General features: G+C 40.9%; 1 protein-coding gene across 1 annotated transcript in view; it reads left to right on the top strand.

Annotated features, from left to right (window-relative positions):
• The window catches only part of LOC148083109 (NACHT, LRR and PYD domains-containing protein 3-like), a 238,050-nt gene extending 216,653 nt beyond the window's left edge, over nt 1-21,397 (top strand). The window contains exon 9 of the mRNA XM_087786244.1: nt 20,934-21,397. Coding sequence (XP_087642370.1) covers nt 20,934-21,135 — 202 coding nt within the window. The 3' untranslated portion in view covers nt 21,136-21,397. The remainder of the gene's footprint in view (nt 1-20,933) is intronic.
• Nucleotides 21,398-26,677: the final 5,280 nt, after the last annotated feature.

The following is a 26,677-nucleotide window of genomic DNA, read 5'->3' on the forward strand; positions in this document are numbered from 1 at the left end:
TGTCTAATCCGAGTCAAGTCTCGAGTCATAAATCACTAGTCCGAGTCAAGTTTCGAGTCATAAATCTCGAGTCATAAATCTCTAGTCCGAGTCAAGTCTCGAGTCATAAATCACTAGTCCGAGTCAAGTTTCGAGTCATAAATCTCTAGTCCGAGTAAAGTTTCGAGTCATAAATCACTAGTCCGAGTCAAGTCTCGAGTCATAAATCTCTAATCCGAGTCAAGTTTCGAGTCATAAATCTCGAGTCATAACTCTCTAGTCCGAATCAAGTTTCGAGTCATAAATCACTAGTCCGAGTCAAGTTTCGAGTCATAAATCTCGAGTCATAAATATCTAGTCCGAGTCAAGTCTCGAGTCATAAATCACTAGTCCGAGTCAAGTTTCGAGTCATAAATCACTAGTCCGAGTCAAGTTTCGAGTCATAAATCACTAGTCCGAGTCAAGTTTCGAGTCATAAATCACTAGTCCGAGTCAAGTTTCGAGTCATAAATCACTAGTCCGAGTCAAGTTTCGAGTCATAAATCACTAGTCCGAGTCAAGTTTCGAGTCATAAATCACTAGTCCGAGTCAAGTTTCGAGTCATAAATCACTAGTCCGAGTCAAGTTTCGAGTCATAAATCACTAGTATGAGTCAAGTTTCGAGTCATAAATCACTAGTCCGAGTCAAGTCTCGAGTCATAAATCACTAGTCCGAGTCAAGTTTCGAGTCATAAATCACTAGTCCGAGTCAAGTTTCGAGTCATAAATCACTAGTCCGAGTCAAGTCTCGAGTCATAAATCACTAGTTTGAGTCAAGTCTTGAGTCATAAATCACTAGTTTGAGTCAAGTCTCGAGTCATAAATCACTAGTGTGAGTCAAGTGTCGAGTCATAAATCACTAGTCCGAGTCAAGTCTCGAGTCATAAATCACTAGTCCGAGTCAAGTCTCGAGTCATAAATCACTAGTCCGAGTCAAGTCTCGAGTCATAAATCACTAGTCCGAGTCAAGTTTCGAGTCATAAATCACTAGTCCGAGTCAAGTTTCGAGTCATAAATCACTAGTCCGAGTCAAGTCTCGAGTCATAAATCACTAGTTTGAGTCAAGTCTTGAGTCATAAATCACTAGTTTGAGTCAAGTCTCGAGTCATAAATCACTAGTGTGAGTCAAGTGTCGAGTCATAAATCACTAGTCCGAGTCAAGTCTCGAGTCATAAATCACTTTTATTCATTTATTTCTATTGTGACTTTAGTTTTTCTTCTTCTCTTGTGTTTGTTTCTGGTATAAAAACAACATCAATCCTCTCACAACAGTCTCTGTGTATCATGTGACACTTTTATAAATAATGAAACAAAGTCAGGAAAGTGTTGAACTGATGAAAACATCATTATTTCATGTGTTTGATCAAGTTGATCCTGATTGATAGAAAAGTCTTCAAATATTCACACAATCATGTGATGATCTTATGAATGTAAAGAGTTCAGTGTTTCCTCAAATCAAGTCTTTCAAGTCAAAATAGAGAAAAAGTCACTTGTTGACGACACTCGTCTCTTTCACAGGCTGAACTACTGTGGACTGACAGAGAGAAGTTGTTCACTTCTGTCCTCAGTCCTCAGCTCTCCGTCCTCTAGTCTGACTCAACTGGACCTGAGTAGAAACTACTACCTGCAGGATCCAGGAGTGGAGCTGCTGTCTGCTGGACTGAAGAGTCCACACTGTCACCTGGAGACTCTCAGGTCAGAACATCATTTCTACAGCTTCAGAGCTGAAATGTGAAAGTCAGAGGTGAGACTCCAGAGAGTCAAAGTTTTGTCTTCAGTTTGTTCTTCAATGAAGCAGCTGATTCTAAGTGACATCAGTCTTCAGCAGGTTCTGACACTTGAACTTTGTTTATTTTGACTTCTGCTGGGGTCGTGCTGTTCAGTATGTTGACACATATTTACTGATCTCAAATACATTCAAAGACATTTGAGTGACACTTGTGATGTTCTAACTTGTTCTGTTTCTAGATTTCAATGCAGGGTAATGTTCATGGTGATGTGAGCATGTGTGATAAACACATCAGGAACTGTATGAAAACTGAAACATGTTCTTCTTCATCACAAGTCATATCATCATCACAATATTGAACAGTGTCATCACACATCCTGCTCTTATCTCTTCATTTCTACTCATCTTTGTCACCATTCTTGATTTCTCTTTTCCTTTCTCTTGTTGTTTTGTTCGTCACACATCACTAGTCCGAGTCAAGTGTCGAGTCACACATCACTAGTCCGAGTCAAGTCTCGAGTCACACATCACTAGTCCGAGTCAAGTGTCGAGTCACACATCACTAGTCCGAGTCAAGTGTCGAGTCACACATCACTAGTCCGAGTCAAGTGTCGAGTCACACATCACTAGTCCGAGTCAAGTGTCGAGTCACACATCACTAGTCCGAGTCAAGTGTCGAGTCACACATCACTAGTCTGAGTCAAGTGTCGAGTCACACATCACTAGTCCGAGTCAAGTCTCGAGTCATAATTCACTAGTCCGAGTCAAGTCTCGAGTCATAAATCACTAGTCGGAGTCAAGTCTCGAGTCATAAATCACTAGTCCGAGTCAAGTTTCGAGTCATAAATCACTAGTCTGAGTCATGTCTCGAGTCAAAAATCACTAGTCCGAGTCAAATTTCGAGTCATAAATCACTAGTCGGAGTCAAGTCTCGAGTCATAAATCACTAGTCCGAGTCAAGTTTCGAGTCATAATTCACTAGTCAGAGTCAAGTCTCGAGTCATAAATCACTAGTCCGAGTCAAATTTTGAGTCATAAATCACTAGTCCGAGTCAAGTCTCGAGTCAAAAATCACTACTCCGAGTCAAATTTCGAGTCATAAATAACTAGTCCGAGTCAAGTCTCGAGTCATAAATCACTAGTCGGAGTCAAGTCTCGAGTCATAAATCACTAGTCCGAGTCAAGTGTCGAGTCACACATCACTAGTCCGAGTCAAGTGTCGAGTCACACATCACTAGTCCGAGTCAAGTGTCGAGTCACACATCACTAGTCCGAGTCAAGTGTCGAGTCACACATCACTAGTCCGAGTCAAGTGTCGAGTCACACATCACTAGTCCGAGTCAAGTGTCGAGTCACACATCACTAGTCAGAGTCAAGTCTCGAGTCATACATCACTAGTCCGAGTCAACTTTCGAGTCATAAATCACTAGTCCGAGTCAACTTTCGAGTCATAAATCACTAGTATGAGTCAAGTCTCGAGTCATAAATCACTAGTCCGAGTCAACTTTCGAGTCATAAATCACTAGTCCGAGTCAAGTTTCGAGTCATAAATCACTAGTCCGAGTCAAGTCTCGAGTCATAAATCACTAGTTTGAGTCAAGTCTTGAGTCATAAATCACTAGTTTGAGTCAAGTCTCGAGTCACACATCACTAGTCCGAGTCAAGTGTCGAGTCACACATCACTAGTCCGAGTCAACTGTCGAGTCACACATCACTAGTCCGAGTCAAGTGTCGAGTCACACATCACTAGTCCGAGTCAAGTGTCGAGTCACACATCACTAGTCCGAGTCAAGTGTCCAGTCACACATCACTAGTCCGAGTCAAGTGTCGAGTCACACATCACTAGTCCGAGTCAAGTGTCGAGTCACACATCACTAGTCCGAGTCAAGTGTCGAGTCACACATCACTAGTCCGAGTCAAGTGTCGAGTCACACATCACTAGTCCGAGTCAAGTGTCGAGTCACACATCACTAGTCCGAGTCAAGTGTCGAGTCACACATCACTAGTCCGAGTCAAGTGTCGAGTCACACATCACTAGTCCGAGTCAAGTGTCGAGTCACACATCACTAGTCCGAGTCAAGTGTCGAGTCACACATCACTAGTCCGAGTCAAGTGTCGAGTCACACATCACTAGTCCGAGTCAAGTGTCGAGTCACACATCACTAGTCCGAGTCAAGTGTCGAGTCACACATCACTAGTCCGAGTCAAGTGTCGAGTCACACATCACTAGTCCGAGTCAAGTGTCGAGTCACACATCACTAGTCCGAGTCAAGTGTCGAGTCACACATCACTAGTCCGAGTCAAGTGTCGAGTCACACATCACTAGTCCGAGTCAAGTATCGAGTCACACATCACTAGTCCGAGTCAAGTGTCGAGTCACACATCACTAGTCCGAGTCAAGTGTCGAGTCACACATCACTAGTCCGAGTCAAGTGTCGAGTCACACATCACTAGTCCGAGTCAAGTGTCGAGTCACACATCACTAGTCCGAGTCAAGTGTCGAGTCACACATCACTAGTCCGAGTCAAGTGTCGAGTCATAAATCACTAGTCCGAGTCAAGTGTCGAGTCATAAATCAATAGTCCGAGTCAAGTGTCGAGTCATAAATCAATAGTCCGAGTCAGGTGTCGAGTCAGAAATCAATAGTCCGAGTCAGGTGTCGAGTCATAAATCAATAGTCCGAGTCAGGTGTCGAGTCAGAAATCAATAGTCCGAGTCAAGTGTCGAGTCACAAATCACTAGTCCGAGTCAGGTGTTGAGTCATAAATCAATAGTCCGAGTCAGGTGTCGAGTCAGAAATCAATAGTCCGAGTCAGGTGTCGAGTCATAAATCAATAGTCCGAGTCAAGTCTCGAGTCATAAATCAATAGTCCGAGTCAGGTGTCGAGTCAGAAATCAATAGTCCGAGTCAAGTGTCGAGTCACAAATCAATAGTCCGAGTCAGGTGTCGAGTCATAAATCAATAGTCCGAGTCAGGTGTCGAGTCAGAAATCAATAGTCCGAGTCAGGTGTCGAGTCATAAATCAATAGTCCGAGTCAAGTCTCGAGTCATAAATCAATAGTCCGAGTCAGGTGTCGAGTCATAAATCAATAGTCCGAGTCAAGTCTCGAGTCATAAATCAATATTCCGAGTCAGGTGTTGAGTCAGAAATCACTAGTCCGAGTCAAGTGTCGAGTCATATATCACTAGTCCGAGTCAAGTTTCGAGTCACACATCATTAGTCCGAGTCAGGTGTCGAGTCATAAAACAATAGTCCGAGTCAGGTGTCGAGTCAGAAATCAATAGTCCGAGTCAAGTGTCGAGTCATAAAACAATAGTCCGAGTCAAGTGTCGAGTCATAAATCACTAGTCCGAGTCAGGTGTTGAGTCATAAATCAATAGTCCGAGTCAGGTGTCGAGTCAGAAATCAATAGTCCGAGTCAAGTGTCGAGTCACAAATCACTAGTCCGAGTCAGGTGTTGAGTCATAAATCAATAGTCCGAGTCAGGTGTCGAGTCAGAAATCAATAGTCCGAGTCAGGTGTCGAGTCATAAATCAATAGTCCGAGTCAAGTCTCGAGTCATAAATCAATAGTCCGAGTCAGGTGTCGAGTCAGAAATCAATAGTCCGAGTCAAGTGTCGAGTCACAAATCAATAGTCCGAGTCAGGTGTCGAGTCATAAATCAATAGTCCGAGTCAGGTGTCGAGTCAGAAATCAATAGTCCGAGTCAGGTGTCGAGTCATAAATCAATAGTCCGAGTCAAGTCTCGAGTCATAAATCAATAGTCCGAGTCAGGTGTCGAGTCATAAATCAATAGTCCGAGTCAAGTCTCGAGTCATAAATCAATATTCCGAGTCAGGTGTTGAGTCAGAAATCACTAGTCCGAGTCAAGTGTCGAGTCATATATCACTAGTCCGAGTCAAGTTTCGAGTCACACATCACTAGTCCGAGTCAGGTGTCGAGTCATAAAACAATAGTCCGAGTCAGGTGTCGAGTCAGAAATCAATAGTCCGAGTCAAGTGTCGAGTCATAAATCAATAGTCCGAGTCAAGTCTCGAGTCATAAATCAATAGTCCGAGTCAGGTGTCGAGTCATAAATCAATAGTCCGAGTCAAGTCTCGAGTCATAAATCAATATTCCGAGTCAGGTGTTGAGTCAGAAATCACTAGTCCGAGTCAAGTGTCGAGTCATATATCACTAGTCCGAGTCAAGTTTCGAGTCACACATCACTAGTCCGAGTCAGGTGTCGAGTCATAAAACAATAGTCCGAGTCAGGTGTCGAGTCATAAAACAATAGTCCGAGTCAGGTGTCGAGTCAGAAATCAATAGTCCGACTCAAGTTTCGAGTCATAAATCACTAGTCCGAGTCAAGCGTCGAGTCATAAATCACTAGTCCGACTCAAGTTTCGAGTCATAAATCTCTAGTCCGAGTCAAGTCTCGAGTCATAAATCACTAGTCCGAGTCAAGTCTCGAGTCATAAATCATTAGTCCGACTCAAGTTTCGTGTCATAAATCTCTAGTCCGAGTCAAGTTTCGAGTCATAAATCTCTAGTCCGAGTCAAGTCTCGAGTCATAAATCACTAGTCCGAGTCAAGTCTCGAGTCATAAATCACTAGTCTGAGTTAAGTCTCGAGTCATAAATCATTAGTCCGACTCAAGTTTCGAGTCATAAATCTCTAGTCCGAGTCAAGTCTCGAGTCATAAATCATTAGTCCGACTCAAGTTTCGAGTCATAAATCTCTAGTCCTAGGCAAGTCTCGAGTCATAAATCACTAGTCCGAGTCAAGTCTCGAGTCATAAATCACTAGTCCGAGTCAAGTCTCGAGTCATAAATCATTAGTCCGACTCAAGTTTCGAGTCATAAATCACTTGTCCGAGTCAAGTCTCGAGTCATAAATCACTAGTCCGAGTCAAGTCTCGAGTCATAAATCATTAGTCCGAGTCAAGTGTCGAGTCATAAATCACTAGTCCGAGTCAAGTCTCGAGTCACAAATCATTAGTCCGAGTCAAGTCTCGAGTCACACATCACTAGTCCGAGTCAAGTGTCGAGTCACACATCACTAGTCCGAGTCAAGTGTCGAGTCACACATCACTAGTCCGAGTCAAGTGTCGAGTCACACATCACTAGTCCGAGTCAAGTGTCGAGTCACACATCACTAGTCCGAGTCAAGTGTCGAGTCATAAATCACTAGTCTGAGTCAAGTTTCGAGTCATAAATCACTAGTCTGAGTCAAGTCTCGAGTCATAAATCACTATTCTGAGCCAAGTTTCGAGTCATAAATCACTAGTCCGAGTCAAGACTCGAGTCATAAATCCCTAGTCCAAGTCATGTGTCGAGTCATAAATCCCTAGTCCAAGTCATGTGTCGAGTCATAAATCACTAGTCCGAGTCAAGTTTTGAGTCATAAATGTCTAGTCCGAGTCAAGTCTCGAGTCATAAATGTCTAGTCCGAGTCAAGTTTCGAGTCATAAATCACTAGTCCGAGTCAAGTCTCGAGTCATAAATCACTAGTCCGACTCAAGTTTCGAGTCATAAATCTCTAGTCCAAGTCAAGTTTCATGTCATAAATCACTAGTCCGAGTCAAGTCTCGAGTCATAAATCACTAGTCCGAGTCAAGTCTCGAGTCATAAATCATTATTCCGACTCAAGTTTCGAGTCATAAATCTCTAGTCCGAGTCAAGTGTCAAGTCATAAAACACTAGTCCGAGTCAAGTTTTGAGTCATAAATGTCTAGTCCGAGTCAAGTCTCGAGTCATAAATCACTAGTCCGAGTCAAGTTTCGAGTCATAAATCACTAGTCCGAGTCAGGTGTCGAGTCATAAAACAATAGTCCGAGTCAGGTGTCGAGTCATAAAACAATAGTCCGAGTCAGGTGTCGAGTCAGAAATCAATAGTCCGACTCAAGTTTCGAGTCATAAATCACTAGTCCGAGTCAAGCGTCGAGTCATAATCACTAGTCCGACTCAAGTTTCGAGTCATAAATCTCTAGTCCGAGTCAAGTCTCGAGTCATAAATCACTAGTCCGAGTCAAGTCTCGAGTCATAAATAATTAGTCCGACTCAAGTTTCGTGTCATAAATCTCTAGTCCGAGTCAAGTTTCGAGTCATAAATCTCTAGTCCGAGTCAAGTCTCGAGTCATAAATCACTAGTCCGAGTCAAGTCTCGAGTCATAAATCACTAGTCTGAGTTAAGTCTCGAGTCATAAATCATTAGTCCGACTCAAGTTTCGAGTCATAAATCTCTAGTCCGAGTCAAGTCTCGAGTCATAAATCATTAGTCCGACTCAAGTTTCGAGTCATAAATCTCTAGTCCTAGGCAAGTCTCGAGTCATAAATCACTAGTCCGAGTCAAGTCTCGAGTCATAAATCACTAGTCCGAGTCAAGTCTCGAGTCATAAATCATTAGTCCGACTCAAGTTTCGAGTCATAAATCACTAGTCCGAGTCAAGTCTCGAGTCATAAATCATTAGTCCGAGTCAAGTGTCGAGTCATAAATCACTAGTCCGAGTCAAGTCTCGAGTCATAAATCATTAGTCCGAGTCAAGTGTCGAGTCATAAATCACTAGTCCGAGTCAAGTCTCGAGTCACAAATCATTAGTCCGAGTCAAGTCTCGAGTCACACATCACTAGTCCGAGTCAAGTGTCGAGTCACACATCACTAGTCCGAGTCAAGTGTCGAGTCACACATCACTAGTCCGAGTCAAGTCTCGAGTCATAAATCATTAGTCCGAGTCAAGTGTCGAGTCATAAATCACTAGTCCGAGTCAAGTCTCGAGTCACAAATCATTAGTCCGAGTCAAGTCTCGAGTCACACATCACTAGTCCGAGTCAAGTGTCGAGTCACACATCACTAGTCCGAGTCAAGTGTCGAGTCACACATCACTAGTCCGAGTCAAGTGTCGAGTCACACATCACTAGTCCGAGTCAAGTGTCGAGTCACACATCACTAGTCCGAGTCAAGTGTCGAGTCATAAATCAGTAGTCTGAGTCAAGTTTCGAGTCATACATCACTAGTCTGAGTCAAGTCTCGAGTCATAAATCACTATTCTGAGCCAAGTTTCGAGTCATAAATCACTAGTCCGAGTCAAGACTCGAGTCATAAATCCCTAGTCCAAGTCATGTGTCGAGTCATAAATCCCTAGTCCAAGTCATGTGTCGAGTCATAAATCACTAGTCCGAGTCAAGTTTTGAGTCATAAATGTCTAGTCCGAGTCAAGTCTCGAGTCATAAATCACTAGTCCGAGTCAAGTTTCGAGTCATAAATGTCTAGTCCGAGTCAAGTCTCGAGTCATAAATCACTAGTCCGAGTCAAGTTTCGAGTCATAAATCTCTAGTCCGAGTCAAGTCTCGAGTCATAAATCATTATTCCGACTCAAGTTTCGAGTCATAAATCTCTAGTCCGAGTCAAGTGTCAAGTCATAAAACACTAGTCCGAGTCAAGTTTTGAGTCATAAATGTCTAGTCCGAGTCAAGTCTCGAGTCATAAATCACTAGTCCGAGTCAAGTTTCGAGTCATAAATCACTAGTCCGAGTCAAGTCTCGAGTCATAAATCACTAGTCCGACTCAAGTTTCGAGTCATAAATCACTAGTCCGAGTCAAGTCTCGAGTCATAAATCACTAGTCCGACTCAAGTCTCGAGTCATAAATCACTAGTCCGAGTCAAGTCTCGAGTCATAAATCATTATTCCGACTCAAGTTTCGAGTCATAAATCTCTAGTCCGAGTCAAGTCTCGAGTCATAAATCATTATTCCGACTCAAGTCTCGAGTCATAAATCACTAGTCCGAGTCAAGTCTCGAGTCATAAATCATTATTCCGACTCAAGTTTCGAGTCATAAATCACTAGTCCGAGTCAAGTCTCGAGTCATAAATCACTAGTCCGACTCAAGTCTCGAGTCATAAATCACTAGTCAGAGTCAAGTCTCGAGTCTTAAATCATTATTCCGACTCAAGTTTCGAGTCATAAATCTCTAGTCCGAGTCAAGTCTCGAGTCATAAATCACTAGTCCGAGTCAAGTCTCGAGTCATAAATCATTAGTCCGACTCAAGTTTCGAGTCATAAATCTCTAGTCCGAGTCAAGTTTCGAGTCATAAATCTCTAGTCCGAGTCAAGTCTCGAGTCATAAATAACTAGTCCGAGTCAAGTCTCGAGTCATAAATCACTAGTCTGAGTTAAGTCTCGAGTCATAAATCATTAGTCCGACTCAAGTTTCGAGTCATAAATCTCTAGTCCGAGTCAAGTCTCGAGTCATAAATCACTAGTCCGACTCAAGTTTCGAGTCATAAATCTCTAGTCCAAGTCAAGTTTCATGTCATAAATCACTAGTCCGACTCAAGTTTCGAGTCATAAATCTCTAGTCCAAGTCAAGTTTCGAGTCATAAATCTCTAGTCCAAGTCAAGTTTCGAGTCATAAATCTCTAGTCCGAGTCAAGTGTCGAGTCATAAATCATTAGTCCGACTCAAGTTTCGAGTCATAAATCTCTAGTCCGAGTCAAGTCTCGAGTCATAAATCACTAGTCCGAGTCAAGTCTCAAGTCATAAATCACTAGTCAGAGTCAAGACTCGAGTCATAAATCACTAGTTTAGGTCAAGTCTTAAGTCATAAATCACTAGTCCTAGTCGACACTTGAGTCACAAATAACTAGTATGAGTCGAGTCACTATAAATAAGTCCCAGTTGACTCGAGTCACAAATAACGAGTCTCAGTCACGAGTCATAGGTGTGACTCGAGTCTCCATCTCTGCCAAAAGTATTGTCTTGAAACATGGAAGGAGATTATTTCCAAATATCAATGAAAAGGTGAGTAAACTCTTGATTTGACCCTCGCAGGCCTCCATATTCAAACCTGGAAATACAGAGAAAACATTTGAAACCTGGAGATTTAAAGAAACGACACATGTTTGAACAATGATGGAGGGAAACTTTGAAGACTTTGATGAATGAAAACATAATTAGAAGTAGAAAATAACAAGTTTATAGAAAGAAAACTTGATAGAAATCTTCAATTGAGACATTTTCATGAATCACAAATAAAAGGTGTCACCAGATGAAAACAAGTTGATCGATGTATTGATTGATAAACAACCTTCAAAAATAATCTACAAACATCTTTGTTTTTCTCATGACTTTTATTCATTTATTTCTATTGTGACTTTAGTTTTTCTTCTTCTCTTGTGTTTGTTTCTGGTATAAAAACAACATCAATCCTCTCACAACAGTCTCTGTGTATCATGTGACACTTTTATAAATAATGAAACAAAGTCAGGAAAGTGTTGAACTGATGAAAACATCATTATTTCATGTGTTTGATCAAGTTGATCCTGATTGATAGAAAAGTCTTCAAATATTCACACAATCATGTGATGATCTTATGAATGTAAAGAGTTCAGTGTTTCCTCAAATCAAGTCTTTCAAGTCAAAATAGAGAAAAAGTCACTTGTTGACGACACTCGTCTCTTTCACAGGCTGAACTACTGTGGACTGACAGAGAGAAGTTGTTCACTTCTGTCCTCAGTCCTCAGCTCTCCGTCCTCTAGTCTGACTCAACTGGACCTGAGTGACAACGACCTGCAGGATCCAGGAGTGGAGCTGCTGTCTGCTGGACTGAAGAGTCCACACTGTCACCTGGAGACTCTCAGGTCAGAACATCATTTCTACAGCTTCAGAGCTGAAATGTGAAAGTCAGAGGTGAGACTCCAGAGAGTCAAAGTTTTGTCTTCAGTTTGTTCTTCAATGAAGCAGCTGATTCTAAGTGACATCAGTCTTCAGCAGGTTCTGACACTTGAACTTTGTTTATTTTGACTTCTGCTGGGGTCGTGCTGTTCAGTATGTTGACACATATTTACTGATCTCAAATACATTCAAAGACATTTGAGTGACACTTGTGATGTTCTAACTTGTTCTGTTTCTAGATTTCAATGCAGGGTAATGTTCATGGTGATGTGAGCATGTGTGATAAACACATCAGGAACTGTATGAAAACTGAAACATGTTCTTCTTCATCACAAGTCATATCATCATCACAATATTGAACAGTGTCATCACACATCCTGCTCTTATCTCTTCATTTCTACTCATCTTTGTCACCATTCTTGATTTCTCTCTTCCTTTCTCTTGTTGTTTTGTTCGTCACACATCACTAGTCCGAGTCAAGTGTCGAGTCACACATCACTAGTCCGAGTCAAGTGTCGAGTCACACATCACTAGTCCGAGTCAAGTGTCGAGTCACACATCACTAGTCCGAGTCAAGTGTCGAGTCACACATCACTAGTCCGAGTCAAGTGTCGAGTCACACATCACTAGTCCGAGTCAAGTTTCGAGTCACACATCACTAGTCCGAGTCAAGTGTCGAGTCACACATCACTAGTCCGAGTCAAGTGTCGAGTCACACATCACTAGTCCGAGTCAAGTGTCGAGTCACACATCACTAGTCCGAGTCAAGTGTCGAGTCACACATCACTAGTCCGAGTCAAGTGTCGAGTCACACATCACTAGTTCGAGTCAAGTGTCGAGTCACACATCACTAGTTCGAGTCAAGTGTCGAGTCACACATCACTAGTCCGAGTCAAGTGTCGAGTCACACATCACTAGTCCGAGTCAAGTGTCGAGTCACACATCACTAGTTCGAGTCAAGTGTCGAGTCACACATCACTAGTCCGAGTCAAGTTTCAAGTCACACATCACTAGTCCGAGTCAAGTGTCGAGTCACACATCACTAGTCCGAGTCAAGTGTCGAGTCACACATCACTAGTCCGAGTCAAGTTTCAAGTCACACATCACTAGTCCGAGTCAAGTTTCGAGTCACACATCACTAGTCCGAGTCAAGTGTCGAGTCACACATCACTAGTCCGAGTCAAGTGTCGAGTCACACATCACTAGTCCGAGTCAAGTGTCGAGTCACACATCACTAGTCCGAGTCAAGTGTCGAGTCACACATCACTAGTCCGAGTCAAGTGTCGAGTCACACATCACTAGTCCGAGTTAAGTTTCAAGTCATAAATCACTAGTCCGAGTCAAGTGTCGAGTCACACATCACTAGTACGAGTCAAAACTCGAGTCATAAATCATTAGTCCGAGTTAAGTTTCAAGTCATAAATCACTAGTCCGAGTCAAGTCTCGAGTCATAAATCACTAGTCCGAGTCAAGTCTCGAGTAATAAATCACTAGTCCGACTCAAGTTTCGAGTCATAAATCTCTAGTCCGAGTCAAGTCTCGAGTCATAAATCACTAGTTCGAGTCAAGTCTCGAGTCATAAATCACTAGTCCGACTCAAGTTTCGAGTCATAAATCTCTAGTCCGAGTCAAGTCTCGAGTCATAAATCACTAGTTCGAGTCAAGTCTCGAGTCATAAATCACTAGTCCGAGTCAAGTCTCGAGTCATAAATCACTAGTCAGAGTCAAGACTCGAGTCATAAATCACTAGTCCCAGTCAAGTCTCGAGTCATAAATCACTAGTCAGAGTCAAGTCTCAAGTCATAAATCATTAGTCCGACTCAAGTTTCGAGTCATAAATCTCTAGTCCGAGTCAAGTCTCGAGTCATAAATCACTAGTCCGAGTCAAGTCTCGAGTCATAAATCTCTAGTCCGAGTCAAGTCTCGAGTCATAAATCACTAGTCCGAGTCAAGTCTCGAGTCATAAATCACTAGTCCGAGTCAAGTCTCGAGTCATAAATCACTAGTCAGAGTCAAGACTCGAGTCATAAATCATTAGTCCGAGTCAAGTCTCGAGTCATAAATCATTAGTCCGAGTCAAGTCTCGAGTCATTAATCACTAGTCAGAGTCAAGACTCGAGTCATAAATCACTAGTTCGAGTCAAGTTTCGAGTCATAAATCTCTAGTCCGAGTCAAGTCTCGAGTCATAAATCACTAGTTCGAGTCAAGTCTCGAGTCATAAATCACTAGTCCGAGTTAAGTTTCAAGTCATAAATCACTAGTCCGAGTCAAGTCTCGAGTCATAAATCACTAGTCTGTGTCAAGTCTCGAGTCATAAATCACTAGTCCGACTCAAGTTTCGAGTCATAAATCTCTAGTCCGAGTCAAGTCTCGAGTCATAAATCACTAGTTCGAGTCAAGTCTCGAGTCATAAATCACTAGTCCGAGTCAAGTCTCGAGTCATAAATCACTAGTCCGACTCAAGTTTCGAGTCATAAATCTCTAGTCCGAGTCAAGTCTCGAGTCATAAATCACTAGTTCGAGTCAAGTCTCGAGTCATAAATCACTAGTCCGAGTCAAGTCTCGAGTCATAAATCACTAGTCCGACTCAAGTTTCGAGTCATAAATCTCTAGTCCGAGTCAAGTCTCGAGTCATAAATCACTAGTTCGAGTCAAGTCTCGAGTCATAAATCACTAGTCCGAGTCAAGTCTCGAGTCATAAATCACTAGTCAGAGTCAAGACTCGAGTCATAAATCACTAGTTCGAGTCAAGTCTCGAGTCATAAATCACTAGTCCGAGTCAAGTCTCGAGTCATAAATCACTAGTTCGAGTCAAGTCTCGAGTCATAAATCACTAGTCCGAGTCAAGTCTCGAGTCATAAATCACTAGTTCGAGTCAAGTCTCGAGTCATAAATCACTAGTCCGAGTCAAGTCTCGAGTCATAAATCACTAGTTCGAGTCAAGTCTCGAGTCATAAATCACTAGTCCGAGTCAAGTCTCGAGTCATAAATCACTAGTCAGAGTCAAGTCGCGAGTCATAAATCACTAGTCAGAGTCAAGTCTCAAGTCATAAATCATTAGTCCGACTCAAGTTTCGAGTCATAAATCTCTAGTCCGAGTCAAGTCTCGAGTCATAAATCACTAGTCCGAGTCAAGTCTCGAGTCATAAATCTCTAGTCCGAGTCAAGTCTCGAGTCATAAATCACTAGTCCGAGTCAAGTCTCGAGTCATAAATCACTAGTCCGAGTCAAGTCTCGAGTCATAAATCACTAGTCAGAGTCAAGACTCGAGTCATAAATCATTAGTCCGAGTCAAGTCTCGAGTCATAAATCATTAGTCCGAGTCAAGTCTCGAGTCATAAATCACTAGTCAGAGTCAAGACTCGAGTCATAAATCATTAGTCAGAGTCAAGTCTCGAGTCATAAATCCCTAGTCCAAGTCAAGTCTCGAGTCATAAATTACTAGTCAGAGTCAAGTCTCGAGTCATAAATCACTAGTCAGAGTCAAGTCTCGAGTCATAAATCATTAGTCCGACTCAAGTTTCGAGTCATAAATCACTAGTCCGAGTCAAGTCTCGAGTCATAAATCACTAGTCCGAGTCAAGTCTCGAGTCATAAATCATTAGTCCGACTCAAGTTTCGAGTCATAAATCTCTAGTCCGAGTCAAGTCTCGAGTCATAAATCACTAGTCAGAGCCAAGTCTCGAGTCATAAATCATTAGTCCGACTCAAGTTTCGAGTCATAAATCTCTAGTCCGAGTCAAGTCTCGAGTCATAAATCACTAGTCCGAGTCAAGTCTCGAGTCATAAATCACTAGTCAGAGTCAAGACTCGAGTCATAAATCATTAGTCCGAGTCAAGTCTCGAGTCATAAATCACTAGTCCGAGTCAAGTCTCGAGTCATAAATCACTAGTCAGAGTCAAGTCTCAAGTCATAAATCATTAGTCCGACTCAAGTTTCGAGTCATAAATCTCTAGTCCGAGTCAAGTCTCGAGTCATAAATCACTAGTCCGAGTCAAGTCTCGAGTCATAAATCTCTAGTCCGAGTCAAGTCTCGAGTCATAAATCACTAGTCCGAGTCAAGTCTCGAGTCATAAATCTCTAGTCCGAGTCAAGTCTCGAGTCATAAATCACTAGTCCGAGTCAAGTCTCGAGTCATAAATCACTAGTCCGAGTCAAGTCTCGAGTCATAAATCACTAGTTCGAGTCAAGTCTCGAGTCATAAATCACTAGTCCGAGTCAAGACTCGAGTCATAAATCACTAGTCCCAGTCAAGTCTCGAGTCATAAATCACTAGTCAGAGTCAAGTCTCAAGTCATAAATCATTAGTCCGACTCAAGTTTCGAGTCATAAATCTCTAGTCCGAGTCAAGTCTCGAGTCATAAATCACTAGTCCGAGTCAAGTCTCGAGTCATAAATCTCTAGTCCGAGTCAAGTCTCGAGTCATAAATCACTAGTCCGAGTCAAGTCTCGAGTCATAAATCACTAGTCCGAGTCAAGTCTCGAGTCATAAATCACTAGTCAGAGTCAAGACTCGAGTCATAAATCATTAGTCCGAGTCAAGTCTCGAGTCATAAATCATTAGTCCGAGTCAAGTCTCGAGTCATAAATCACTAGTCAGAGTCAAGACTCGAGTCATAAATCATTAGTCAGAGTCAAGTCTCGAGTCATAAATCCCTAGTCCAAGTCAAGTCTCGAGTCATAAATTACTAGTCAGAGTCAAGTCTCGAGTCATAAATCACTAGTCAGAGTCAAGTCTCGAGTCATAAATCATTAGTCCGACTCAAGTTTCGAGTCATAAATCTCTAGTCCGAGTCAAGTCTCGAGTCATAAATCACTAGTCCGAGTCAAGTCTCGAGTCATAAATCATTAGTCCGACTCAAGTTTCGAGTCATAAATCTCTAGTCCGAGTCAAGTCTCGAGTCATAAATCACTAGTCAGAGTCAAGTCTCGAGTCATAAATCATTAGTCCGACTCAAGTTTCGAGTCATAAATCTCTAGTCCGAGTCAAGTCTCGAGTCATAAATCACTAGTCCGAGTCAAGTCTCGAGTCATAAATCACTAGTCCGAGTCAAGTCTCTAGTCATAAATCACTAGTCAGAGTCAAGACTCGAGTCATAAATCATTAGTCCGAGTCAAGTCTCGAGTCATAAATCACTAGTCCGAGTCAAGTCTCGAGTCATAAATCACTAGTCCGAGTCAAGTCTCGAGTCATAAATCACTAGTCCGAGTCAAGTCTCTAGTCATAAATCACTAGTCAGAGTCAAGACTCGAGTCATAAATCATTAGTCCGAGTCAAGTCTCGAGTCATAAATCACTAGTCAGAGTCAAGTCTCGAGTCATAAATCATTAGTCCGACTCAAGTTTCGAGTCATAAATCTCTAGTCCGAGTCAAGTCTCGAGTCATAAATCACTAGTCCGAGTCAAGTCTCGAGTCATAAATCACTAGTCCGAGTCAAGTCTCTAGTCATAAATCACTAGTCAGAGTCAAGACTCGAGTCATAAATCATTAGTCCGAGTCAAGTCTCGAGTCATAAATCACTAGTCCGAGTCAAGTCTCGAGTCATAAATCACTAGTCCGAGTCAAGTCTCGAGTCATAAATCACTAGTCCGAGTCAAGTCTCCAGTCATAAATCACTAGTCCGAGTCAAGTCTCGAGTCATAAATCACTAGTCCGAGTCAAGTCTCCAGTCATAAATCACTAGTCCGAGTCAAGTCTCGAGTCATAAATCACTAGTCCGAGTCAAGTCTCGAGTCATAAATCACTAGTCCGAGTCAAGTCTCCAGTCATAAATCACTAGTCCGAGTCAAGTCTCGAGTCATAAATCTCTAGTCCGAGTCAAGTCTCGAGTCATAAATAACTAATTTGAGTCAAGTCTCGAGTCATAAATCACTAATTTGAGTCAAGTCTCGAGTCATAAATCACTAGTCCGAGTCAAGTCTCGAGTCATAAATCACTAATTTGAGTCAAGTCTCGAGTCATAAATCACTAGTCCGAGTCAAGTCTCGAGTCATAAATCACTAATTTGAGTCAAGTCTCGAGTCATAAATCACTAATTTGAGTCAAGTCTCGAGTCATAAATCACTAGTCTGAGTCAAGTCTCGAGTCATAAATCACTAATTTGAGTCAAGTCTCGAGTCATAAATCACTAATTTGAGTCAAGTCTCGAGTCATAAATCACTAATTTGAGTCAAGTCTTGAGTCATAAATCACTAATTTGAGTCAAGTCTCGAGTCATAAATCACTAATTTGAGTCAAGTCTCGAGTCATAAATCACTTATTTGAGTCAAGTCTCGAGTCATAAATCACTAGTCCGAGTCATGTCTCGAGTCATAAATCACTAATTTGAGTCAAGTCTCGAGTCATAAATCACTAATTTGAGTCAAGTCTCGAGTCATAAATCACTAATTTGAGTCAAGTCTCGAGTCACACATCACTAGTCCGAGTCAAGTCTCGAGTCATAAATCACTAGTCCGAGTCAAGTCTCGAGTCATAAATCACTAGTCAGAGTCAAGTCTCGAGTCATAAATCATTAGTCCGACTCAAGTTTCGAGTCATAAATCTCTAGTCCGAGTCAAGTCTCGAGTCATAAATCACTAGTCCGAGTCAAGTCTCGAGTCATAAATCACTAGTCCGAGTCAAGTCTCTAGTCATAAATCACTAGTCAGAGTCAAGACTCGAGTCATAAATCATTAGTCCGAGTCAAGTCTCGAGTCATAAATCACTAGTCCGAGTCAAGTCTCGAGTTATAAATCACTAGTCTGAGTCAAGTCTCGAGTCATAAATCACTAGTCCGAGTCAAGTCTCGAGTCATAAATCACTATTCCGAGTCAAGTCTCGATTCATAAATTACTAGTCCGAGTCAAGTCTCGAGTCATAAATCTCTAGTCCGAGTCAAGTCTCGAGTCATAAATCACTAGTCCGAGTCAAGTCTCGAGTCATAAATCACTAGTCCGAGTCAAGTCTCGAGTCATAAATCACTAGTCCGAGTCAAGTCTCCAGTCATAAATCACTAGTCCGAGTCAAGTCTCGAGTCATAAATCACTAGTCCGAGTCAAGTCTCCAGTCATAAATCACTAGTCCGAGTCAAGTCTCGAGTCATAAATCACTAGTCCGAGTCAAGTCTCGAGTCATAAATCACTAGTCCGAGTCAAGTCTCCAGTCATAAATCACTAGTCCGAGTCAAGTCTCGAGTCATAAATCTCTAGTCCGAGTCAAGTCTCGAGTCATAAATAACTAATTTGAGTCAAGTCTCGAGTCATAAATCACTAATTTGAGTCAAGTCTCGAGTCATAAATCACTAGTCCGAGTCAAGTCTCGAGTCATAAATCACTAATTTGAGTCAAGTCTCGAGTCATAAATCACTAGTCCGAGTCAAGTCTCGAGTCATAAATCACTAATTTGAGTCAAGTCTCGAGTCATAAATCACTAATTTGAGTCAAGTCTCGAGTCATAAATCACTAGTCTGAGTCAAGTCTCGAGTCATAAATCACTAATTTGAGTCAAGTCTCGAGTCATAAATCACTAATTTGAGTCAAGTCTCGAGTCATAAATCACTAATTTGAGTCAAGTCTTGAGTCATAAATCACTAATTTGAGTCAAGTCTCGAGTCATAAATCACTAATTTGAGTCAAGTCTCGAGTCATAAATCACTAATTTGAGTCAAGTCTCGAGTCATAAATCACTAGTCCGAGTCATGTCTCGAGTCATAAATCACTAATTTGAGTCAAGTCTCGAGTCATAAATCACTAATTTGAGTCAAGTCTCGAGTCATAAATCACTAGTTTGAGTCAAGTTTCGAGTCATAAATCACTAGTTTGAGTCAAGTCTCGAGTCATAAATCACTAGTCAGAGTCAAGTTTCATGTCATAAATCACTAGTCCGAGTCAAGTTTCGAGTCATAAATCACTAGTTTGAGTCAAGTCTCGAGTCATAAATCACTAATTTGAGTCAAGTCTCGAGTCATAAATCACTAATTTGAGTCAAGTCTCGAGTCATAAATCACTAATTTGAGTCAAGTCTCGAGTCATAAATCACTAATTTGAGTCAAGTCTCGAGTCATAAATCACTAATTTGAGTCAAGTCTTGAGTCATAAATCACTAGTTTGAGTCAAGTTTCGAGTCATAAATCACTAATTTGAGTCAAGTCTTGAGTCATAAATCACTAGTTTGAGTCAAGTTTCGAGTCATAAATCACTAGTCAGAGTCAAGTTTCATGTCATAAATCACTAGTTTGAGTCAAGTTTCGAGTCATAAATCACTAGTTTGAGTCAAGTTTCGAGTCATAAATCACTAGTTTGAGTCAAGTTTCGAGTCATAAATCACTAGTTTGAGTCAAGTTTCGAGTCATAAATCACTAATTTGAGTCAAGTCTCGAGTCATAAATCACTAATTTGAGTCAAGTCTTGAGTCATAAATCACTAGTTTGAGTCAAGTTTCGAGTCATAAATCACTAGTTTGAGTCAAGTTTCGAGTCATAAATCACTAGTTTGAGTCAAGTCTCGAGTCATAAATCACTAATTTGAGTCAAGTCTTGAGTCATAAATCACTAGTCAGAGTCAAGTTTCATGTCATAAATCACTAGTCAGAGTCAAGTTTCATGTCATAAATCACTAGTCCGAGTCAAGTTTCGAGTCATAAATCACTAGTTTGAGTCAAGTTTCGAGTCATAAATCACTAATTTGAGTCAAGTCTCGAGTCATAAATCACTAATTTGAGTCAAGTCTCGAGTCATAAATCACTAGTTTGAGTCAAGTTTCGAGTCATAAATCACTAGTCCGAGTCAAGTTTCGAGTCATAAATCACTAGTTTGAGTCAAGTTTCGAGTCATAAATCACTAGTCCGAGTCAAGTTTCGAGTCATAAATCACTAGTTTGAGTCAAGTTTCGAGTCATAAATCACTAGTTTGAGTCAAGTCTCGAGTCATAAATCACTAGTTTGAGTCAAGTTTCGAGTCATAAATCACTTTTATTCATTTATTTCTATTGTGACTTTAGTTTTTCTTCTTCTCTTGTGTTTGTTTCTGGTATAAAAACAACATCAATCCTCTCACAACAGTCTCTGTGTATCATGTGACACTTTTATAAATAATGAAACAAAGTCAGGAAAGTGTTGAACTGATGAAAACATCATTATTTCATGTGTTTGATCAAGTTGATCCTGATTGATAGAAAAGTCTTCAAATATTCACACAATCATGTGATGATCTTATGAATGTAAAGAGTTCAGTGTTTCCTCAAATCAAGTCTTTCAAGTCAAAATAGAGAAAAAGTCACTTGTTGACGACACTCGTCTCTTTCACAGGCTGAGCTTCTGTCGACTGACAGAGAGAAGTTGTTCACTTCTGTCCTCAGTCCTCAGCTCTCCGTCCTCTAGTCTGACTCTACTGGACCTGAGTGAGAACTGGAACATGAAGGATCCAGGAGTGGAGCTGCTGTCTGCTGGACTGAAGAGTCCACACTGTCACCTGGAGACTCTCAGGTCAGAACATCATGTCTTCAGTTCTTCTGGTCTCATGATTTAATGAAACTGTTTCTCCTTCATTACAGTCTGTCAAGCTGTCAGATCTCAGCAGGAGGTTGTTCTTCTCTGGCCTCAGCTCTGACATCTAACCCGTCCCATCTGAGAGAGCTGGACCTGAGCTACAATCATCCAGGAGGACCAGGACTGGAGCTGCTGTCTGCTGGACTGGAGAGTCCAGACTGGAGGCTGGAGACTCTCAGGTATGGACGGAGCAGCAGAACTCACTGACTGAGCTCCAAAGATCTTCAGACTGAACATGTGATCAGAAGCAGAGAGATGTGAGTGTGTGACGCTGATCAGACTCTTCATCTGAACTGAGCACATGAATCAAACTCTCAGAGCTTCTCCATGTTCTCCTGCTGGACACCAGTGGAAGAACAAGGAGACAGTGGAGACTGAGCGAGTGTTTCTAGATCCATCTTTGTTGTGGTCAACACAGTCATGAAAGAACGTCCACTTAGCAGCATGAAGTCATGAAACATCTGAAGTCAAATGAATCTGATCTTCTCAATGTTTCTTCCTCCAGGCTGGATCGTGGACCACAGAGATCAACATCTGGAGATGAGAAGTGTAAGTTTGATTTGATTGATGGATGAGAACTCCTCAACTCTGTCAGCTTCTCGTGGAGCAGTTGTGATGTTGGTGACTTCATGTTACACTTGAATCTGCTGATGGAGCTTCATCAAGTCCAGGTCACTGCCCAGAACACTGGTCACCAACATGGTGTCCAGCAGCAGCTGGTGAGGAGCCTCCGTGCAGATGTAGAAGCAGCAATGTTGACTTTCCTCATCATCTCACACTCATTCATTCACTCTTTTCACTCTTTGACTTGAGAGTGCAAATGAAGATCATCACGTTCTCAGTGGAGTGAGAAGATCTCAGTGCAGCATCTCATCTGGATGATGGTGGAGATGAACGCAGAGATGTTTCAACAACATGAAGAAACATCATGTTAGCTACATGCTAGTTTAGCTGCTGACTTGATATGGACACACTGGTGTCAATCAAATGTGACAGTCATCTCTTCAAGATTATTATGGGATGTTCCAGTTCTCCTGGTTCTTCTCTGGAGGTGGTCCCAGTCTCAGAAGACTTCACTTTGATGATGATCTCCACTAGATGTCAACAAACAGAGCAGCCCTCCCTGGCTTGCTGGGACACTGAGTCCATGATTGTCTTGAAGAGAAAGTTCTTCCACCATCATCACCTCTCGTGTCTTCTTCTCTCAGACTTCCGTTCACTCTCACTGGACCCGGACACAGCACACCGGCGCCTCCTACTGTCCAACGACAACAGGACGGTGGAACTTGTGACGCAGGATCAGGATTATCTGGACCATCCCGACAGATTCCACCGGTGTCTTCAGGTGATGAGCAGAGAAGCTGTGACTGGACCATGTTCCTGGGAGCTGGAGTGGAGAGGAGGAGCTTCTATCGCACTGACTCTCAGAAGAGACGGAGGGAAAGAAGACGAGTCTGAGTTTGGACAGAACCGTTATTCCTGGAGTCTGAGCTGCTCTGATGATGAAGGATATAAATTCTGTCACAATAAGATAGAAACTGTCATCAAGAGTCAAGAAGTTTCTCACAGAGTAAGAGTGAAGATCAACGATCCTGAATCTGGATATTTGGAGTTTTACAGTGACTCCTCTAATGGTCTTCCTATATACCTCAACACCTTCTTCATCTCCACTGAACCTTTGTACCTGGGATTTGGACTCAAAGAGGTTCCTGGTTCTGGTTCTTCAGTGTGTGTGCGTGAGCTGAGTGTGTGAGTGTGTTCCTCCATCAAACGTGTGTAGCTGCTGTCAATCATCATGAAAAGTGCTGACAGTGAGGAAAGAAGAAATCTGCTCCTGAAACAAACGTGTTGTTTTGAAGGAAGAAAGAATGTGAAGAATTGTTGAAGAAACTTTCTCTTTCATCACTTGTTGTTCAGTCGACTGTAAGAGTTGAAGCTCAAGTACAGCCGAGCACATGTCAGGATCTTCTGATGGTTGATGTTCTGATGATGCACACACGTGACAACATGAATATGAAGTGTAGCGTTCATACTTCTGTCACTTCTTTCTCTTTTATTCTGACAATAAAGTGCATCAGTCTCCATGAAGCATAAACCTGACGACCTGAAATACAATCAAAGAAAACACTCGTCTCTGAACTGAAGCAAATCATTGACTCTATTGTTGACACTCAGCAGTAACTTCAGCAGCTAAACTGTCGACTGACGCTCTAAACTTCACATCCACACGGTAAGTGGTGCGTTCATGGACCAATTCAAACTAGGAGATAAAATAACAGCTTTAATCAAAAGTCATCAATGTGGTGTTCAAAAGATGCTGAGACGAGGGAGACGGCAGCGTAAAGAACTGACTGGATATCAAAGGAGGACAAAACATTCCAGAGGTATCAAAGGCAGATGCTCCAAACTTGATAAATAATTGAGACTCTCACTCGCTCTTGGGTTCCGTTTATTAAAGATCGTGACAGAAACGTTAAATTCAATCATTCAATATTCTGATATTCTCCCATAAAAGCCTCACAGTTATTACATCTGTGTTATCCTTCACCTCCATCAACCAACATGTACTTCTACACTCGCACACTAGTATTTTTGGCAGCACACAAAGCCCTCGGTGAGAAGTGTCCCGTCAGAAAGAATGTTCTTGGTGGTCGTGGATGTGCTGCTCGTGGTCAGACTTTGGGACGAGGCTCGTCCTCACAGGGTAGGTTAGACGCCGACACAGATCTGAGACGTGTTTGTATCTTCTGGTAACACGTTTGCTCTGTTCTACTGGTGGACTTTGGAGTGGCCTCTGTTTGATGGAGGGATTGTGAAAATGACTCCTGGTTCCACCGAGCTGGAGTGAGAAGGTCACATGATCACAGTGTAGATATACATGCAGCAGCCAGTGGTGCTTCTCTCTCCTCCTTCACTGCTGCCACATCCATCACTGCTCCTCTTCAACATCATCTGACACAGTCAGCCTGGAGGAGGATTTTATTACAACTGTTCACATTTAGTTTTTACACAACATTTCCATTCAAACTACTCAACATTTGTTCATCCATCCAGGCTGGATATGGAAGTTTATCAGTGACATCAGAATATTGAATCAATTAAAATGTTCACCTGTTGAAACTTTTAATCGATTATTAAATATTATTTCTTTAAGAATATGATTCAACAGCTTTTATATTTAAGGCTGAATTTGTGTTTGAATTTGAATTTCCCGGAGCTACTTAATTGTGTGTTTCTACGTCATCACATGATCGTCTGTGCTTCCTGTGATTGGCTGAAAGTTCGTTCAATTAAATCAGTTCTCTGTTGGTTTTGTCTGATGGTACAATTATACCAACATTTTTATACTGAATTCAATAGGAAACAAATGAGAAAATATTAAATTTAGAATATTTATTACTAAATTATTGGAATAAGAAAATCCAATTACGTGTGAAAACAAATATTCATTTTAAAAACCTTTAAATCAGCAACAGTTAAATGTCTTTTTAAAGTTGTTGTTCACTAAGTTAATTCATAAAACGTTACATCGCTGTTCGCGTTTCTATTTTGGTGTGATTAACTGTCAATTTAAGAGCCTCTTACTCAGTGAAGAACAAATAATCACGAAAAACAAGTAGTGACTTCAGTTAATGAGATTGATTCAAATTAGAGTTTCATAGTTCATTGATAATAACTATTATTTAATTATTATCCTCATAAATGTAATAGTTTCCTTTGTACTATAAATCAAAGGTGGTTCTCCAACCTCAGGTATTTTTACCTGAAGACAAGGTTACAGTTAAATCGACCAGAACTTAGATGTTCTGAAAGTAAACCTTTTTTATAAAGGTTATAATCACTACAATGACTTACTCACTTTATTGAAATATAAACCATGAATGAATTATGATGAAAATGATTGAAAGCCAATAAAAAACCACAAATCGAGACTGACACGGTATTGTGAAAAGTAATATCGCTATATTGAAGTCTATCGATATGTTCTTACACCTCTACTAAAAAGTGTCGCAGAAAAGTACAGTTTAAACCATTTGAATAAACACATTATTTAGTGATGATGGTCTAAAAGGCTTGAAGGGTCGGATCTGTTGAATAGCTGGTGAAGACTGTGCTTCTTACGCAGACTTTGCTAAAAGTCGAGGCTCCATAATAGACTCTGGAACAGCTAGCAAGACGACATGCTAACAAAAGATTGCTAGCTTGTCAGTGTCAAATGGTTTGGGACCAACACTGGAGCGATAGAGTCCGATATAAGCAACAGACGTCAGAGAGAGGAAGAGAGAACACTGAGGCAAAGTTGACAGGTTTTTATTTCTCATAAATAACACTGAACAAGCATCATAAAGCCATATTTCTCTCCATCTATACACTGTCAAATTCTCTGTATAACAAAATACAGTTTATGTGTAATGCACTTGATACAGATAGAGAAGTATTTCATAGCAGCAGACAAGACCTTGGACTCCCAGGACATGGGACTTTCTGTGTATTGCAGGTCTGGCTCGTGTGTCTATGAAATCTACTTCCCTCAGGAATCACTTGTTGCATAACTAGATCTACGTGGAGCCCACCAGTAAGATTCTTGTTTGTCCACATCCTTGAATAGAACCAGTCTCCCGTGGCAGGTACGAGGGTCTCTCCGACACACCTCCACCACTCAGCCGTGCAGCCTTGTACACTTCAGTCAATGATCCTGCAGAACTTCAACATCAAACCTTGTATTGAGAATCATTAGGACTGTGTGGTGAGAACTTTCTATCAAGGTCTGGTATAATACATCGACAACAAATCCATGAGACATGATTATACATTTATACAACTTTATAGAAGAAGATATGATGCTTTATAGTCACGTCAACTTATTATACGATTTAAGTGAGAAAATTTACTGAAATATTGCAATAACGTGTTGGTATTCAACAGCATGTTTTGTGTGAATACAATACAATAATTAGATTTTTATACTTAAACATTAACAAACGATTGATTATGTTCATCTTTGTGTTAATTAAAAAATTAAACTTCCTGCCGCCAGATGACAACAGTCGTTACCTCCTTTGTAATTAAAGAAAGAATAAAATCCTGCGAGATCCTGGTGAAGACTGAGGACGAGAGGATACAGAAAAACAAATAAAATAACTTGCAATATTTTGGTTGGATTTAAAAAAAGAAAAAAACAATTGTCATGACTGTTAAAATTGTCTGAATATTTGCATGTTAATTGTTAATACAAAACCGATAAAGTTCTGTTGAATATTAATACAGTGTCTAGTTTTGTATAGAAATATTGTGATATTTAAATTCATCAATAATTTCTTACCCCTCTATTAAAAAGGTTGTTTGAGTTGTAATACAGTAATTACACTGAGTGACTTCAGTCGTTACTTTGGCATTAATTATGAAAAATAATGAACTTTTTATAAACCTTCATGAAGCTTGTTTTAAGTTGACAAACATAAACCATCATAACTTCTTCTATAAAGTCCTATAAAAGTATTAGAATATCTTTGAATGTGTTAATAATACATTTCAAGATAAAGTGTTAAATAATATTGATATTGTGTAATAACACAACCTTCCCAGGACACATTTGTGCTTTTATTCAAAAATAAATTATCAAATAAACAACTTTTAACCCTTATCAAGCATTTTTGTCTCAATAATAATTCAAATGTGAAATAAATGATATTTGCCATAATAATGTGACTCTGATGTGATTGTTCATTGATATTGTTTATAAGCAGTG

The sequence above is a fragment of the Callionymus lyra genome, chromosome 3 (assembly GCF_982586985.1).
Source record: "Callionymus lyra chromosome 3, fCalLyr1.hap1.1, whole genome shotgun sequence".
Classification (NCBI taxonomy): Eukaryota; Metazoa; Chordata; class Actinopteri; order Syngnathiformes; family Callionymidae; genus Callionymus; species Callionymus lyra.